The sequence below is a fragment of the Cervus elaphus genome, chromosome 20 (genome assembly GCF_910594005.1).
Source record: "Cervus elaphus chromosome 20, mCerEla1.1, whole genome shotgun sequence".
NCBI lineage: Eukaryota > Metazoa > Chordata > Mammalia > Artiodactyla > Cervidae > Cervus > Cervus elaphus.
Window position 1 is genome coordinate 135117381 of NC_057834.1, and position 17464 is coordinate 135134844.

At 52.0% G+C, this 17464-nt stretch overlaps 1 protein-coding gene across 5 annotated transcripts in view; it reads left to right on the top strand.

Moving 5' to 3' along the window:
• The window catches only part of AGAP1 (ArfGAP with GTPase domain, ankyrin repeat and PH domain 1), a 575037-nt gene that overhangs the window by 154278 nt on the left and 403295 nt on the right, over window positions 1-17464 (top strand). The window contains exon 1 of one of the 5 annotated variants that reach the window (XM_043877471.1): window positions 6450-7883. The exons of 2 other annotated variants lie outside the window; for them this stretch is intronic. In XM_043877471.1, coding sequence (XP_043733406.1) covers window positions 6905-7883 — 979 coding nt within the window. In that variant the 5' untranslated portion in view covers window positions 6450-6904. Of the gene's footprint in view, window positions 1-6449; window positions 7884-17464 lie in introns of those variants that run through there. 2 more of the 5 variants (XM_043877470.1, XM_043877469.1) reach the window with 2 other exon arrangements.

Genomic DNA, 17464 nt, shown 5'->3' on the forward strand with positions numbered 1-17464 from the left:
GGAAATAATTGCTTCTCTTTCTATAGAGAGACTGTCTAGAGCTTTTCTTGATTACATGCAGAAGCAGGCGGGACTGGTTGGATGAGTAAAATGGTAAAATGAAACGTCGAGAATACCGGGAACCCCTTGTCTCCTTTCCACCTGAGAGTGTCTGGCCTGTGCCTTTGGACTTGTGGTTTCCCACCTGTGGCATTGTGCCCCTAGGAGACATTTGCCAGTATCTGCCAACTGCGGGGGTGCGGGGTGTCTGTCTGTGTGTGTTGCTACTGGCGTCCAGTGGGTTAGAGGTCAGCGATGCTGCTCAACAAGCATTCTACGATGCACAGGACTGTCCCCACCAACAAGGACCCAGCCCGGGATGCCCAGAGCGCCATGGTGGACGCACCCTTCTGTGGATGAAAGTCTGGATGAAAGCCACATACCACTCCCCTTTTGGAAACCTTTTCTTGAGTGTTTCAGGTAGAAATACTAGTGTCCTGCCTTTCTCTTACCCACCTCCTTCTTAACTCAGGTCACACTTTCCCCTGGTCCACTGATTCATCTCAAATGCAAAATCCTCTGCGAGTCAAGTGTGAGCACCCTTGCGCAAGCGTGGTGCCAACTGCCGGCATCTTGTCAGTCAGCAGTCACCTGGAATCCGCAGGAGGGCTCGCGGGGAAACCCTGGCTGGCAGGACACTGCGGGGCTGGCTCTCCCATCCTCCTCTTTCCTGGCCCACCCGCAGGGGCACCCAGCTGTCTGGCTTCCATGTGGGCAGAACTGCCCGAGTCTCAGATCCGAGGATGCCTTCGGACAGGCGTGGACTGAGACGATGCTTTCTTCTGCGGTCAAACCAGGCTCGGTGGTGAGCAGTAGTGGTGACCTGGTTTCTCACTCGCAAGTCTGGAGCATGGCTGTCTTGCCCGTTGCGGTTACGCCATGGGGGCTTCCTGTTAGAACTCGGATGTGTGGAGCGCAGGCCTTCAGTGTCTGTGTGTCCATACATGTCACATGGTCCCATCACTAGGCTGGCGGCGACTGCACTGTTGTTGGTCCTTGAGGGAAGATCCTGCCAAGGTCCTCGGAGGCCCCCCGTGGTCTTTATCCTGCTGGATCAGAACGTCCTTGCCTCATGGACTGAGCACCAGCTTCATCCTTCTGTGATTCAAGGGTCTCCCACTCGAGTCCCAGCTTGACCTGCAGTTTAGAAAACAAGGGGCAGTGGAGTCCCTAACGAGGTCAGTCCCTGCAGGGTGGTGCCCGGGGCTGAGCATCGCAGCAGATCTGAGATTTAGAAAGTCTTCCTCCTGCTCTCCTCCATCTGACTTGAGTCTCTGGCCGAAAGAGATGGCTGGGGAATTGTTCCGGAAACCATGCGTGTCATTCTTTGCTTCCTGTATGTGTTGGTCAGTCAGCCTGCTGCGAGAAAAGAGCGTCACAGGCCCTGTGATGGCGGGGAGGGCTGTCTGTCAGCTCCTGGGGGGTGGGCATGCAGAGGCCAGGACAAGGTCAGCGGGGGGTGGCGGGCGGTTTCTGTGGCCCCAGATGGGGTTCTGCCAAGATGCTGTAAAGGTGATGACTGGCTGGCATGTTCTGTTATTTGGAAAGGCAGCTCGTGGAGCAGATGGCTCTGCGGACTACCAGGGGTTTCCTTTTAAACAAGGCTGATCAGCTCAAGGAAGGCTTGCGAGATCGCGTTTTCACCCAGGGATGTTTCATTTGTAGGCAGCTAGAGATGGCTCGGGACCGGAATGTCAGGGGAGGGTGGCCGAAGGACCTTTATCAGCTTGGGGCTGGGAGAGCAACTTCAGCTGCCAGGGGTGATGAATGGGGGTCTGGGGGCGTAGATAGGGCCGGCCACCTCTCCCGGACCCCCCCTGCAGTCCTTCGCTCTCTGACACCAGCATCTCTGCAGTATCAGGGCTTTGCTTGTCTGCCTGCCTGCTGCTCGGTTTTGATGTGGCAGTAAGATCAACTCCAGTCTCTCTGTCTTTTTTTAAAAGCCCAAATGGTGATACAGATATACTCCATGACTGGGAAAAATTCAAGAAGTAAGGGCCTAGAGGGGCTGCTTTAAAAAGCAACAGGAAGATGAAAGCGCCATGCCCACCTGAACACATATAGTATAATTATTTTTATTTTTCAAAGGCAGGTCTGGCTGTGAGAAAGAGGATTTAGATTCTGGAGTGGCAGGTTCTGGCTGAGCCTCGGAAGAGCCCACGTATCCAGAGCAGTAGGGAGAAGCCATTCTCCCAGGCTTTCCAGTGCAGACCATTGGGCCTCACGTGGAATCGCTATAATTGGGGTGGGAAACGGGTGCTGCCAGTGAGGCTGAAAGCACCGAAAGCCGAAAGCACCGAAAGCACCGGCTGGAGCAGAGACAGCTCACTCCTTCAGTGTCATTTAAGGTGGATCAAATGGAACCTTCTACTCTGCAGCCTGCGTCCTCCAACGGCAAAGTGCAAAACCCGGGCTGGATTTCAGACAATCACGGAGGGATTGGAAGGACCCTAACAGTCCAGTGTTGCTTGTTGTTTAGTCCCGAAGTCTAGTCTGTCTCTCTGCGACCCCTGGGACTGGAGCCCAACAGGCCCCTCTGTCCAGTGGGATTTCCCAAGCAGGAATACTGGAGTGGGTTGCCATCTCCTCCGCTGGGGGATCTCCCTGACCCAGGGATCAAATCCATGTCTCCTGCCTTGGCAGGTGGGTTCTCTACTGCTGAGCTACCAGGGAAGCCCAACTGCACAGTATTCACATTCTAAAGAAATGCTGGCCACCCCCCTCCAATTATGGGGCTCTTGTGAGTGCCGCAGATATCAAGATATATTTTATATCTTAATTATGGGCCAGCTGATTTCATGTTAAAATTCATCTCAATGTTTTGAAGTTGTCATGGTGAGAACAGACCCCAGGCTAAGTTCAGGTGTTGGATCCTGGTCCTAACAGAGATCTAGTCTCTCTGCATTACTGAGTTTTAGTCTCTCTGCTTACAGACCTGGTGGACCTTTAGGTCTCGACAGCTGTAAGATTGGAGGCTTTCGCTGTCTCTGGGTTGTCGTCCGTTAAAGGGTACCTGTACCGTCCTTTCAGCCTCCTATCTGTGTGTGTTCCATCACTTGGACTTGAGGACTGCAGCCTTTTTCACGGGTTTGTGCATTCTGGAGGTCAGAGACCTTGCCTCCTCACTGCGGAGTGCCACAGTGGATACTCCATATATATATTTGATGAATAAATTCAACAAATGGAGCAATGAATAAATGAAGACTTGCGGAGATGTTGAGGTATCATTTGTGTTCAGTTAGTGTCAAATTCAGTAATAGTCGCCATTTCTCTGATGTCCACAAAGCAGAAAGCTAACAAAATAAATGGCCCGGAGGCATGGACGTGGACATGGGCAGTGTGCGCCCCGGTTCTGCTCCCGGTGATGAGCTGTGTAGCCTTGGGAAAAGCGCACACCCTCTCTGAGCCTCCACATTCCCCTGACCTGTGGGTTCTGGAAACCTCGTTCTGGTAGATGACTCCTGCCCGGCTCTAGCGGTAGAGGTTGGTGGTTTGTGGGTCCTATCAAAGCTGGCAAGACTTGATCTGCTCGGGGCGCCCATCTTCTCAGTGAGGACATGTTAGAGGCGCCACTCCTGAATCCTCCGGTGCCAGGGGCAGGGGGTGGAGCTCGAGTCGGTGATGGTGGTGATTATGTGTCTAGGTAGACCTCTGAGGGCGGTCAAGTGTGTTTTAAAGTACTTTTTAAAAAACGGTTCTTATTTTTTAGAGTAGCTTTTGGTTCATAGCAATATTTAACAGAAGGTACAGAGACTTCCCATTTATCCCACCCCTGTGCCTGGCGGGCTACAGTCCATGGGGTCACCAAGCGTCTGACACGACTGAGCAACTAACACACACACACACACACACACACACACACACACACACACACACACACACACACACACACACACACACACACACACCCTGACATCAGGCTACAGTCCATGGGGTCACCACGACTGAGCAACTAACACACACACACACACACACACACACACACACACACACACACACACACACACACACACACACACACACACACACACCTGACATCAGGCTACAGTCCATGGGGTCACCAAGCGTCTGACACGACTGAGCCACTACCACACACACACACACACACCCATATACACACACACACACACACACACACACACCCTGACATCAGGCTACAGTCCATGGGGTCACCAAGCGTCTGACACGACTGAGCAACTAACACACACACACACACACACACACACACACACACACACACACACACACACACACACACACCCTGACATCAGGCTACAGTCCATGGGGTCACCAAGCGTCTGACACGACTGAGCAACTAACACACACACACACACACACACACACACACACACACACACACACACACACACACACACACACACACACACACACACACACACCCTGACATCAGCATCCCACCACCAGAGTGGTAAGTTTGTACAGTCCATGGGGTGGCCAAGAGTCTGACATGACTGAGTGACAGACACACACACACATACTCCCACCACACGCACACGCACACGCCATCCCACACATCAGCATCCCACCACCAGAGTGCTAAGTTTGTTACAGCTGATGAACCAACACTGACACTTCATCATCCCCCAAAGTCCATAGTTTACATTAGGGTTCACTCTTTTTCAAAAAAGTTTTTAAATTTATTCTTCATCAGAGGATAATTGCTTTACAGTATTGCATTGGCTTCTGCCGTCCAGCCACATGGATCACCACAAGCACACGTGTGTCCCCTCCTGAGCCAGCCCTCACCCCCCGTCTGTTGTCACGGAGCCCCCGAGCTGAGCTCCTGTGCCGTCCGGCAGCTCCTCCCGGGCTGTCTGTCTCACACGGCGGTGCACGTACGTCAGGGCTGCTCTGAGCCGTCGCCCTCTCCCCTTCTTCCACAGGTCAGTTCTCTCTGTGTCTCTTCTTGCCCTGCATATAGGTTCATCAGTGTCATTTTTCTAGAGTCCATGTACACGCATTAATATACACAATTTTTCTCTTCCTGACTTACTCTGTGTAATAGTCTCTAGGTTCACATTTTATGGGTGTGGACAAATGTGTGATGACACGTATCTATCATGCAGGGTACACAGTATTTTCACTGCCCTTAAAGTCCTCTATGCCATAAAGTATCTCTTAAAAAATAAACTAACTTTTATCTCATCAAGTCCAAATATCTCATTTCACTGAGTTAAAATTCAGATTTCCTAGATTATAACCTCTCTCCTACAGAGACCTCGATTCATCTTTATATCATCTTCCATGCCATAAACACAGTAAGTGCCCCGTAAGTATTAAAGAGATTAAAGAAGGGAAATCAGCATTTGCAAACAGCTGTCTAATCCCACGGTCACACCTGGTCTGGCCTCCAGCACTTTTCCTAGAAACCACCTCTCTGCAGTCTTGGCATTTCCAGGCCTAGAGAAGCCTGTAGAAAAGCATCCAGTTTGATGAGACATTTTCTTTCTGAAACTTTCAAACAAGCGAACTGGAGAGATCTGTGCTCAGGACGTCATGAAGAACTAATACGTGGATCAAGCCCACTGAATACCGTGCAGCGTTGGATAATACAGAGAACCAGTATCTAGAGAGCCAAGAAGTAGCAGGTGGGGAAAAGATGGCAGAGACACCAACATTAGATATTAAAGGCAAATACTTGGTGCTTACACAGAATGCCTGCACATACGTCTTAGCTAATTCAGTCCTCACAAGAATGCTCAGAGTTTAGGTACTGTTTTTTTTTTGTTTGTTCCCTTTTCCATCCCTACTTAACAGGTGCAAGGCTGGAACGGGCCAGCTTTCCTTCTCCTCTTCCTCACTGGGTTCTCTTGCCTCTGACCTCAGACAGCAGATGCCTGCCTGTCAGGAGGTTACCCTCCACGTTGGGAAAATGCTCCAAAATATTAATTAGGAGTGAAACTGCGGGTCCTTTGTTTGGAGGGCTCTGGTGTGACCTGCACTCCCATCGCCTGCCTGATGTTGCCTTCCTGGGCCCTTACCAGGAATGCATTATTGCTCCTTTAGGACCCATACCTAAGATACTTTGTTTTTTAAAACAAGCCTTTTGCGTTGTATCTTCTTTAAGCACCTTGATGAGGATAGGATCTTCGTAAAAACCCTCAGGAGGTGACAAAGGCCTCATATTTTGTTTTCTTTTGCAAAACAAGCCCTCACCGCCCCCTCCCACACTCATCTGCGGTCCCCGACCCCAGGCTCCGGTCCGCGCGGCGATCCACCCCGGAGCTTGGGCCCGGCCGCGCATCCGCGCGCCCGCCGCCGCCGCCGCGCTCCCGGCACTCGGCGGCCGGGCCGGGCGCGCGGCCCGCGATCCCTGCTGGTCGGGCCCCCCCGCCCGCCCCGCCCCGGCGCGTATTTCCATTTTAAACCACCGCCCCTCGCCCGCGGCCCGCGCAGCTGCCCGCGCGTCCCGAACCCAGGGAGTGGCGGAGGCTGCGGACTCTGTGGACAAGGCCGGAGGATGCGAGTGAGCCCCGCGCCGTAGACAATGAAGCCGCAGGCGCCGCCGCCCGCCCCGGGCCCCGCGCGCCGCGACCGCACCTGCCGGCAAGCCCGGCCCCGCGCCTGATCGCCCGCCCGGTCCCGCCAGCCCATGGCTCGGCGCCCCGGGCCGGGACCCCCGCACTCGGGCCGCGCGGCGCAGGGGCTGGCGGGCGCCAGGGGCACCGTTCCTGCAGCCTGAGCGCTGCCCCCCCTCGCGGCGAGCGGGGGGGCGTGGACCCTCTCTGGGCGCGCCCGCCCTCCCCGCCTCGCCTGGCGACGGGGCCCCGACCGGCGCGGCCCGGCGGCCCGCGGAGCGCTGGATGCGGCGGAGCCCTGGCGGGAGGCCACGGCCCGGGGAGACATGTACCTGCTGGACGGCAGCGGCGAACCCGCGTCTCCGCCCGCGGACGCGATGCCGCGCGGGCCGCCCCCCAGGAAGACAGTCTACCGCATCTCCGTGACCATGGTCAGAAAGGAGCAGCTGGGTGCGCCGGGCCCCGGCGGCCCCGACCCACGTCCGACTCGGAGGCCCCGGCCCGCGCGCTCCCCGGACGCGCCCAGGCGGCTCGTGGAGGAGGCGGCGGGCGCTGAGGACCCGGAGGACCGCCGGCCGCCGCGCGCCTGGGACTTCCGCACCTTCCGCACCCGCAGCACCGGGCAGCTGGAACTCGGGCGGCTCCGGCCTTGCGCACGCGGCCCGGAGCCCGAGGACCAGACCGGCAGGCCCCGGGCCATGGAGGAGGAGGAGGACGAGTCGGGCTCGCCCGCGCCGGGCAGCCCGGACGTGGAGGGGACCCGGGCCGCGCCCCTGCGGCGGAGCCTCAGCTTCCGGCACTGGAGCCGACCCGAGGCGCCGCGGGGTCGGGCCCTGGGCCGCGGGAGGCGCCACAGCAGCTCCGGGAGCCTGGCCTGGGCGTCGGGCGGGGAGGAGGTGGCCGACCCCGGGGCCGCCCTGGAGCCCGCGGCCTCGGGGCAGCCCCCCTCGGAGAAGCGCAACACCCTGGACGTGGGTGAGGTGCTCAGCAAGAACGACGCGCTCTCGGACCTGGAGCGCTGGGAGCGCAGCAAAAGCAAGAACCGCACGCTGGACAACAGCGACCTGCAGCGGCTGGAGCGCGCGCGGGCGGCGGCGGCGGCCGCGGGCTCCGGCGCCGCGTCGGAGCACCGGCTGCTGCGCTTCTTCAGCGGCATCTTCGCCCGCAGGGACGGCGCGCCGGGCGGCGGGCCCTCCCCGCGGAGCGGCGCGTCGCGGTCGCGCGGCTACTTCAGCAGCCTGCGGCGGGCCCCGGTCGACGCGCACTCGTCCAGCGCGGAGAGCATCGACGGGTCCCCGCGCAGAGGTGGGCAGCGCGGCCCGGGAGGGGAAGGATGGGCGGGGACCGGCGGGGGTCTCCACAGCGGCCTGCCTGGTAGAACACGCCGGGGCTGGGTCGGGAGCGATCAGGGACCGACCCTCCCGGGTCACTGACCGGCAGGTGGCCGTGCAGGGAGTGGACTCCGGTACTGCGGTCTTTTTGGTTCCCCCCCCCCCCCCCAGTCGTCCTGCGGGTCCGGAAGTTCTTGACTGCCCCTGCCGCCGGCCGCGTGTGCTAGTGCCCTTCAGGGTCTGTCTCTGAGGCCACTGTGAGCCTGTCTGCGGAGACATCACCTTGTCCATCGGTGTCTTTCTCCATGAGCTCGGGCTGCACTGCGTGTGTGCCGCCTGTGATACCCGTGGGCTGCCCCAGGGACCCCGGCTTGGCCCCTGAAGCCACCACACGGGTGATGCTGCCTGGCCGGGAGAGGCGGCTTCCTCCCGCGTCCCAAGCCTGGTCTCTGCAGATGCCCCCGTCTGCGAATGCTGCTGTGTGGCCTCGCTCACCCGGCAGCTCTCACCTATCGCCCTGCTGGTTAAGAGGGTTCACTCCAGTGGTCAGAGCTGGGTCTCTGCCCACGGTCTCCCTGCCAAGTGGTATCACGTAGTGAGAGCCCCTCTGTGCCCCGACTGTTTCCTGGGAATGTATACTGGCATTCAGGCAGGAAAACCACAGCCCCACAACCTATTCTGAAATCTCAGTTATCTGCTCTGCCAGAGGGCTTGCAGAGAAGGTTCTGGAGGCAGATGTAATACTCTCTTGCAAGAATCACCTGACCTTCTGGTACTTGTTTGGGAGTCAGAATCCTCCAGAAACAGCAAAACTCTGCATGCCTGGGCAGCACCCTAAAGGGAAGAGGCCGGGGGCACGGGGATGGCTGGATTGTTGCACCCTTCTTCTCACAGGGAGGGCTGTGAGCGATGTCTGAGAATATCGTCGGGGTGTCTTTTCCACCACCGAGAAATCGTTAGTAATGTCCTTTCTGCTAATTACCAAACTCTGCTGCCAGTAGAGACGGAGGTGGGTGAAGCACTGTAGTGTGGATTTTTAATTAGAGGTTCTCAACTGCTAACTCACCACCCCTGGAGACACTGTTCCTCCTTAGTGGACTTCACAGGTTAGCTGACTGCCAAGCCCTATATTAAAACCAGCCGACACAAAGAAACCACTGCCCTCTCTGAAGTTCTTTTTAAGGTAAACTGAAGCCAGGTGATGTCATGTTCCCATCCGCTCCGGTTCATCCTCAGGTGATGGAAGATGTTTGGAACCAAGCCGTCGAATGTGCAGTGTGTTAAAATCTGAATTTTTTGATTCATGAAAGTATAGCAGTTCTCTGTAGTTAACTTGCTGCACACACCTTTTGTTTTAACCTGCCCTGGAATTTTTTAGAAGGCACCACATTTGACTCCCACCATTTTCCCATCCCTTCCCACATGCCCTTAAAATATTAAAAACAACGCGAATTATTTCACTCATTGAAAGCTGAGACCCTTGGTTTGTAATAAGCTACCTCTGCCATCACTTGTGTTTGGTGGAAGTTCAGCTCTGCAGGCAGGCAGTTCTTACTCTGATAGCAGGCTTGCATCTTTGTTCTCACGGGCTTTGTAGAAAATAGTAATTAGCTGCCTGAGTTCCAGACAAGTACACCTCCAGTCGGGGGAAGGCGGTGGGGGGCGTGGAGCTGGCCCACACAGCACTTAGGAGGCAGGTGCTCCGTCGTGGCGGCTATCCAGGCAAGTTAAAAGCTTTGGGGTTCGGGTGTCTCCTTTCTGGTCAAATGGCTTGATGGTGGATTTGGAATAGTAAAGGCGTGAAGTGTATCGGGAATGTTTTTTCTCTCTAGGGCAGTATATAAAATAGTAGCAATAGTAATAATTGAAATCACACTTGGTTGCTTTGTCCCTGTGGTCCTTACTCAGGGTGGAATTACTTTCATTTGAGTAACCCTCTAGCATTGTGGGTTGTGTGGGAAAACCAGTGTTCGCGAACTAGATTAGAGGACACGCAGTCAGAACTCTAGGGCCTTATTTCACAGTTCTAGGTAATCACAGAACTACTTCCTTCGCCTGTCTTTTGGCGAACAGGCTTGAAGCGTGTTTTCAGGATTTTTGTAAGGCCTGTATCTAATTCCAAGGAAAAGGTGCAGCCCCACCGCTTTTTGCTCTTCTCGTTTTATCATACTTGCTTCCTGTGATGTAGATTATGCACAATTTAGGTGCTGTTTAAATGAGGTTTTGAATTTTGGGTAGAACTCTCTCGGGTGGCTTTCTGAGGCCATGGAACCCAGGCCCAGTCTCCCTGTGAATGTCCGCAGCGGGAGGGTCCGTAGCGCCTTAAACCACGGAACCAGTTGGGTTTGCCAGACTTGGAAGATGAGGATTTCAGGAAGGTCAGGTGGTGTGTGTGGCAGAACACGGCCTGTGAGGTCAGGCAGCACCCTGTAATCAGACACTGACAAAGGGCAGCAAAGCTGGAGATGCTCACGCTCCGTGTGATAAATACGCTTTTCCACCAAGAGGCTGCTAAACGCTTGTGAGTCAGGCTTCCATCTTCAGACCTGTTTGGATTTCAGAGTTACAGGTAAGCTGTTGCAGACCTGTAACGTGATGTGTTTGCAGAGGAGCAGTCACTAGCTTTAAATCTCAGCCACTTTGTGGCAAACTTTGATGTCCTTTCAAGTGTAAAGGGCCTTAGAGGAGGGGGCAAGTTTTCCTTTAGTTACACTCTTTCAGCTGTTAATTTTTTTTAATTGGGCCATGCCATTTCTGACCAGGGATCAGACCCCTGCTCCCTGCATCAGGAGTGCAGAGTCTTAACCCCTGGACTGCCTAGGAAATCCCTCAGCTGTTAAATTTTTGAATTGACCCTTGGAAAGGAACTTTAAAAGATTACCTGATTATTATATAAGTGGCCTCTTAGAGTGAATTTGCTTAGTCTTGGACCGGGTACCTTTGTAAGATGGTTAGAATCTGATTTTAAGAATGCACACGGATTCACACATCACATTGCTATGGATTTCTTATAACCTTAATTCAAGGCTTTAGGGTTAAAGATTTTTGAGTTTGAGCAAGCTCCAGGAATTGGTGATGGACAGGGAAGCCTGGCGTGTTGCAGTCCATGGGGTCCGCAAAGAATCAGACACGACTGAGCGACTGAACTGAACTGAGGGTTAAAGATTAAAAGCTCCTACTATTATGGGATGATTTCGCATAGTTTTTAATCCCTAATGGTGTTGCCCATTGAGAACGCTCTTCCCCTTTCTCCCGGTGATGTGTATCCATCGCCTCCCAGGGCTCCAGGGCTGTTGTCCTCAGATTCCTCTTAGGAAGCCCTGGAATGTTTCAGGGGCTCGCCTGGTGGCTCAGTGGGCCTGCCCACCAATGCAGGAACCACAGGAGATGAGGGTTTGACACCTGGGTCGGGAAGATCCCCTGGACAAAGAGGTGACAACTCACTCCGGTATTCTTGCCTGGAGAATCCCATAGACAGAGGAGCCTGTCGGGCTACAGCCCATGGGGTTGCAAAGAATCAGAGATGGCTGAGGACTGAACACTGACAACAACAAGGAAGAATGTTTCAGAGAGGCCTTATGTCAGATCAAGGGCAGTTTCCTATTACTTGATATGCATGTAACGGGGCAGAGTCTGTTGACACCACTATAATTTAATACAAAGGAAGATCAAATGATGAATGATTCATTAGGCTGTAGGGTGTCACACGCTGGCGCTGGCCTGGCCAGCCTGCAGATACTCTCTGGGACCAGCTGCAGGCAATGCCAGGCCAGGGCCACACGTGTTTTCGGCGTGTTAAGTTGCTGTCTGGGAGGATTGATTACAACAATAAAGTGATTCGTTGATAGCCCGGACTGAGATTAGCTCTTTAAATCAGTCATTTACAACTGATTTTTGACAGCACGTTTTGATGAGTGGCTTTGCTGTTTAATTTTTGATTCTCTTGATTTGCATCATTCAATTTGTGTAGGCAAAGAGACTGTTTTATAGTTTGTTTTTTAAAAAACTTCAGTGGCGAGGTAAAATGACAATGAAATGAAACAACTAAAATAACTTGATCCATTTTTTGAGTACCTTTTTAAAATTTATTTTTAATCGAAGGATAATTGCTTTACAGTATTGTGTGGGTTTCTGCCATACATCAACCATGAATCAGCCATAGGTATACACCTGTCCCCTCCCTCTTGAACATCCCTGTTACCCCCCTCCCCATCCTTCCCCTCTAGGTTGTTACAGAGCACCTGATTTGAGCTACCTGCGTCAGACAGTAAAATTCCCACTGGCTGTCTGTTTCACTATGGTGATGTATATGTTTCCATGCTACACTTTGAAACTTGATTTGTTGCTGAGAAGGACATTTAGGGCTTTAAAGAAAGAGTGTCCCTTGAAGTTTCTCGTTTGAGACATTTTGAACTAATTACATACTCACTATTTTGGAATTCACTTAAAAAGTTAAGGATTCCAGGTAGCCATTTAGGAAAATCCCCATCATTTTAGTTATGAGGTTGATGACTCGTTTTCCTGGAGACAGAACAGCCCACCTGGGACGCAGGCAGAGCCTCGCTGGGCAGCCAGGGATGCTCTGTGGGCACCAGAGGTTTGGGCTGTGTCTTGCCGTGTTAATTTTCTCTAGTTGGAGCCCACGTTTCAGCCTAGTCACCTGTCAGTGTCTTTCCTGATCTCAACCTGGGCTTGGAATATCCTGTCCCCAAAGGAATGTTCAAAAGGGCCTCTGCTGAAGAATCCTCCAGTTTTCACATGGGCCCAGTGCAGCCATCTGGTTGGTTATACAGTTAAAAATGTTTGTAAGTATAAGACCCAACTATAAAGCACTGGTTCCACTTTGTATTTTTGGTTGTTTTCATGTTCTGTTGCATTAAGAGGCATTTGAGTTTCTATCGTTTGCTCTGCAGAGAGCCAGGGCTTAGTAGGGCACAGTTCCTGACTTCCAAGGTCCGTAGCCTGTTGGGAAAGATGGTGAATCCTGTGAACCACAGCTTCATGGGTACTTTGGGGAAGTTATGACTGTATTTCTCTGCACAGCAGACCTCCTTTGGAGCACTGGAGCATTGGAGCACTTTATCGAAAAGTGTGAAAAAGTGTTAGTCAGTCAGTCGTGTCCAACCCTTTGCAACCCCGTGGACGGTAGCCCACCAGGCTCCCCTGTCCATGGGATTCTCCAGGCATGAATACTGGAGTGGGTTGCCATTCTCTCCTCCAGGGGATCTTCCCGACCCAGGGATTAAAGCCTGGTCTCCTGCATTGCAGGTGGATTCTTTACTGTCTAAACACTAATCCCACTGTGTCAGAAGGTCTAATGTCCTTCCAGGTCTAATGCTAGTGAGCCCCTTCTGGGTGTCCTATTCCTCTTCCTTTTGCAGAATGAAGAGGACTGGACTTGACACATAGACTTGTAATAAGTGTTTGTGGGAAGAACTAATGAAATGACCAGAGGACACAATAAAGGGGAGTAAATGGCCGTAAAGAGGGGATGGAGTGAATGAAGCCCTCCCAGAGGGATAAAGTGATTTGGGTCTTGCAGGATCAGTAGGAGTTTACCAGGTAGAAAAGAGGAGATTCTCGATCAGTAAGTTGGTTGAGATTTCTGTAATTAATGCCTTTAAAAAAAAAAAAAGATTCCTGTTTCTCCAATCTATATGACTAATGCCATTGTCAGGTATTAAAAAGAATGTTTTTGTTTCCAGGAGGTTTATTTATCCTTTTTTCCTTTTTTGGCTTGAGTTTTTTGTTTATGATGGGAAATTGCTTTCAGGCTATTGTTATTCTTTTTCTGTAATTATTTGAAAAATTATGTTCATTTAAAATGGTGACACAGTGAGTAAAATCATGAAAAAGAGGTTTTATTTATTTAGGGCATCAGTTGAGATAAAGTATGTGCAGCTGCAGTTACATCCCCAGGTGATGAACAGAATTGGTATTAAGGTCAACAGATTAGCACAAAGAAGGGCGATTATTGTCTTTGCATCATTTTGAGAGAAAGTGCCATCTGCCCAACATCGTTTCGGTCTAGGTTTTGTCCAGCTCACATTAGAGTGTAGTGTGGCAATGATACTTGTTTGTAGGTTACCGTCTGAGACGTTCTCTTTCTCATACATTTCCACTGAACTTGGCTTTCCCATTTGTTCTCTTTTCTCTTGTTGCTAATACTTTGCTTGAGACAAAACTGTATATGCTTGTAGAGTTTAAAAAGTGTTAGCACACATCTGTTCGTTTGCCTGGCTGTAATTCAAAGATGCGTCCTGACCTTTTGTTTTCTCATGTCTTCTTGTTGATTTCTTTTCCTTTTTTTTTTTTTTTTTGCATTGGTTCTTCAATTCTGACATCCCTCCTGGATCTGAAGGTTCAGAAAGCTTACAAAAGAAGTGACCTTTGTGCAATTGGAGGATGGGAATCCCAGTCACTCCTTCAGTACCAGGGTGTACCAGCCAGAGGCTTGGGAAGCAATTATTTGGCTTCTCCTTATCTGACCAATGAAGATAATTTAAAGAGGCACACTTCAGCTGGTGGGAGGGAAAGGGAAAAAGGGGGTCCCTTTCTTCCCATCCTTTGTTGAGAATTGTTTGGAAGTATCTAATTTGTTTCTGGTGCGATCATCAGGTGCAAGGTTTTGCCTGACTTAGTTGCTTGATTGACCTGTAGGGCCGCTCCGTTTATTCCATGGGCTGCATTTGGGTGCCATTGGGATTCACATTCATGCGCGTGGATGTTCATCTGTTTGAGATGCTTGTCAAAGGGCATCTTGTGTTCCCTGTCGCCCCCTGTGCCTGTCATTCAGTTCATGCAAAGACACTAAGGGATTTTTAGTTTGGAAGGGAAACCCGGGAGCCTGGAGACTTGTCTCCCAGTTTTTGAGAAGCAGACACAAGATGGACCCAGGAGTCACTGGTGAGTGAGATGCGTTAGGCAAGGGTTGACTCAGGTCTTAGAAGGCAATTCTCACAAGCCAGCCCTCACACTTGGACTTGGCTGCCTCTTTACACGGCTTGTTCCTGGTCCCCGGAGGCTTCCACACACAGCAGAGTCAGGGGATGTTGAAACGGGGGCTGTGTTCATTGTCTGGGGGCCTGGAATTGGTGGTCTTGGGCTTCCCTGGTAGTTCAGATGGTAAAAAATCTGCCTGCAATGTAGGCGATCTGGGTTTGATCCCTAGGTTGGGAAGATCCCCTGGAGGAGGGCACGGCAACCCACCCCTGTATTCTTGCCTGGGAAATCCCATGGACAGAGAAGCCCGGAGGACTGCAGTCCACAGCGTCACAAAGAGTCGGACACGATCGAGCGCAGCACGGCAGCGGCAATCTCAGACCTCGAAGGAAGTCTGGCCCCATCCCCCGCGCCCCCAAGGCCACTCCCACAGGTGGCAGCTGCCCCAGTGGCTTGGCTTTGCTTCCTGGGCTCCTGTTGGGCCACCGAACCCCCCATGATCCTGATGTCCTTTGTCCTTCTGGCTTCAAGGTGCTGGGTGCTGTCCCAGCCTCACCTTAATCTGATTCTCCTGGAGCCCGTGCTCCTTTCTTTCTTTGCTTTCTCTTAGCGTTCTTGCCTTGAACTGATTTCAGGTATGTGAGTTACACGATGATGGTGGCAGGAAGGAATGTTCTGTTTATCGTGGGAGACGTTGCCACGTGGAGAGGGTGCAGCTTCTGGAGTCAGTGGAATCCGTTTGGTCTTGGCTGCAAACAGGCTCAAGGTGCCCTGAGAAGTCATTTCACTGCCCTGAGGTCCAGCTGCCTTGTTGATTTAAGTAGGTGTTAGAGTCCCTGTGGCTGATTCTCAGGAAGGCCAGTTGTTGTCATTGTTCAGTTGCTTAGTCGAGTCTGACTCTTTGTGACCCCATGGATTGCAGCATGCCAGGCTTCCCTGTCCTTCACCATCTCCCAGAGCTTGCTCAAACTCATGTCCATCAAGTCAGTGATGCCATCCAACCATCTCATCCTCTGTCATCCCCTTCTCCTTCTCAGGAAGATCAGAATGAGTATGAATAAAAGGTCCTAAGCTATGTGGCCCAGCAGCTTTGCTTTAGAATAATTGCTTGTATTTTTTTTTTTTTTTTTTTAGCAAAAGACCCCAAAATAGAACATTTCACATATGTGGATATGCTTGGATTTTTGGTTGCTCTGACATGTAACTTTGCCCAAGTGGGGCAAATGCATTCTCAAAACTATGAGTATGAATTAACCTTGTATTTTGTTTCCGCTGCTTCATCCTGTGTTTTTTGATGATCTTCATTTTAACTGCTTCTTTTTAAGTTGTTGACTGTTGTACCTTCAGTTTATAAGTGGGGAGGGCAGTTATAAACCTTCAGTTTATAAGTGGTCTTTTTTTCTTCTCTGGCTTCTTCTCCCAACCCCCCTGCCCCCCTTCATTTGTATAACTGGAAAACTTAGCTCCATCTGCAGCACATGGATTCATGTCATTCCTGATAGGAGCCAAACGTGTTTATTTCCAAGAGCTGTTCTGAGCGCTGCGTCCTCACCCTGCCTTCCACGATCCGGGGACTCTGGTGGGGTATTATTGACCTTTTGGAGTAGATCATTCACAGATGAATCAGCCTGAGACTAACCGGGAGATGTGTTGGGTCCCACCCACGACACGTCACATCATGTCTGGCCGAGGCTCGGTGGTGAGCACGTTTCTCCCTGTGACGCTGCTCCGCTGTGTTTGGTCTCCTATGTTCTCTTGGGGTGCCAGCGGGCACATCGTGAAGCCCTTTCAGGCTGGTCGCGGTCCCATGCGGCCTGTCGGCTGGGGCCGCGGCTGCTGGCATCGCTGTGTTTCTGGATGTGCGTCCTCGGGCACGTCCTGTAGCCTGTCTGTACCTCGGTTTCCTGTGTTCCTGGAACGTCGGGGCTGATGGCAGCTCCGGGCTGGAAGTGAGGGTAAGAGGTGGGCCTGAGGGAGCGTGTGTGCTGCCCTCTGGCTCAGAGAAGCAGGGACGCCAAGAACGTGTCCCCCCATCCCCGCCTCGTGGGGGCTGCTGATACCCTGGCCAGTAAGCAGGGCGAGTGGGGAGCTATGTATGTGAGAAGTCTTACTTTCCTTTACAGTCAAAGATTCATTTCTTCTGTTTAAGGTGAAATGGGTAAAAATAATGACCCCTTGGAAAGAAGTTACAATTTGGGTTCCACTGACTTCTTTTTTTCTCTTCCAAGTGTACTTGCCTCTTTTTTTGCTCTGAAATACACGTTTGAATTTTGGTTAGTATTTAATATTTACTTTATTTACAACTCATACGTTACACACATATATAACATTTTATAACTCAGAAAATAGTACATTTGATACTTAGTATTTAAGTTAGTTAAAAATTTAAAATTCACGAGTACCTTACTCGGTAGGCCAGGAAGCTGGGATTGAGAGTTACACGTGCTGAGCCTTGCAGCTCACTTCCTTCCCCCCGCAAAGGGTACTTGCCTGCCTACACCACCTGGGAGGTTTGGACACAGCCACTGACCTGCAGATTCAAAGGCCACCTCCAAATTCTGGTTCAGAGGAAAGCTTTTTGCATACTCTCCTTCCCCAGTTCCCCGTGCGCTC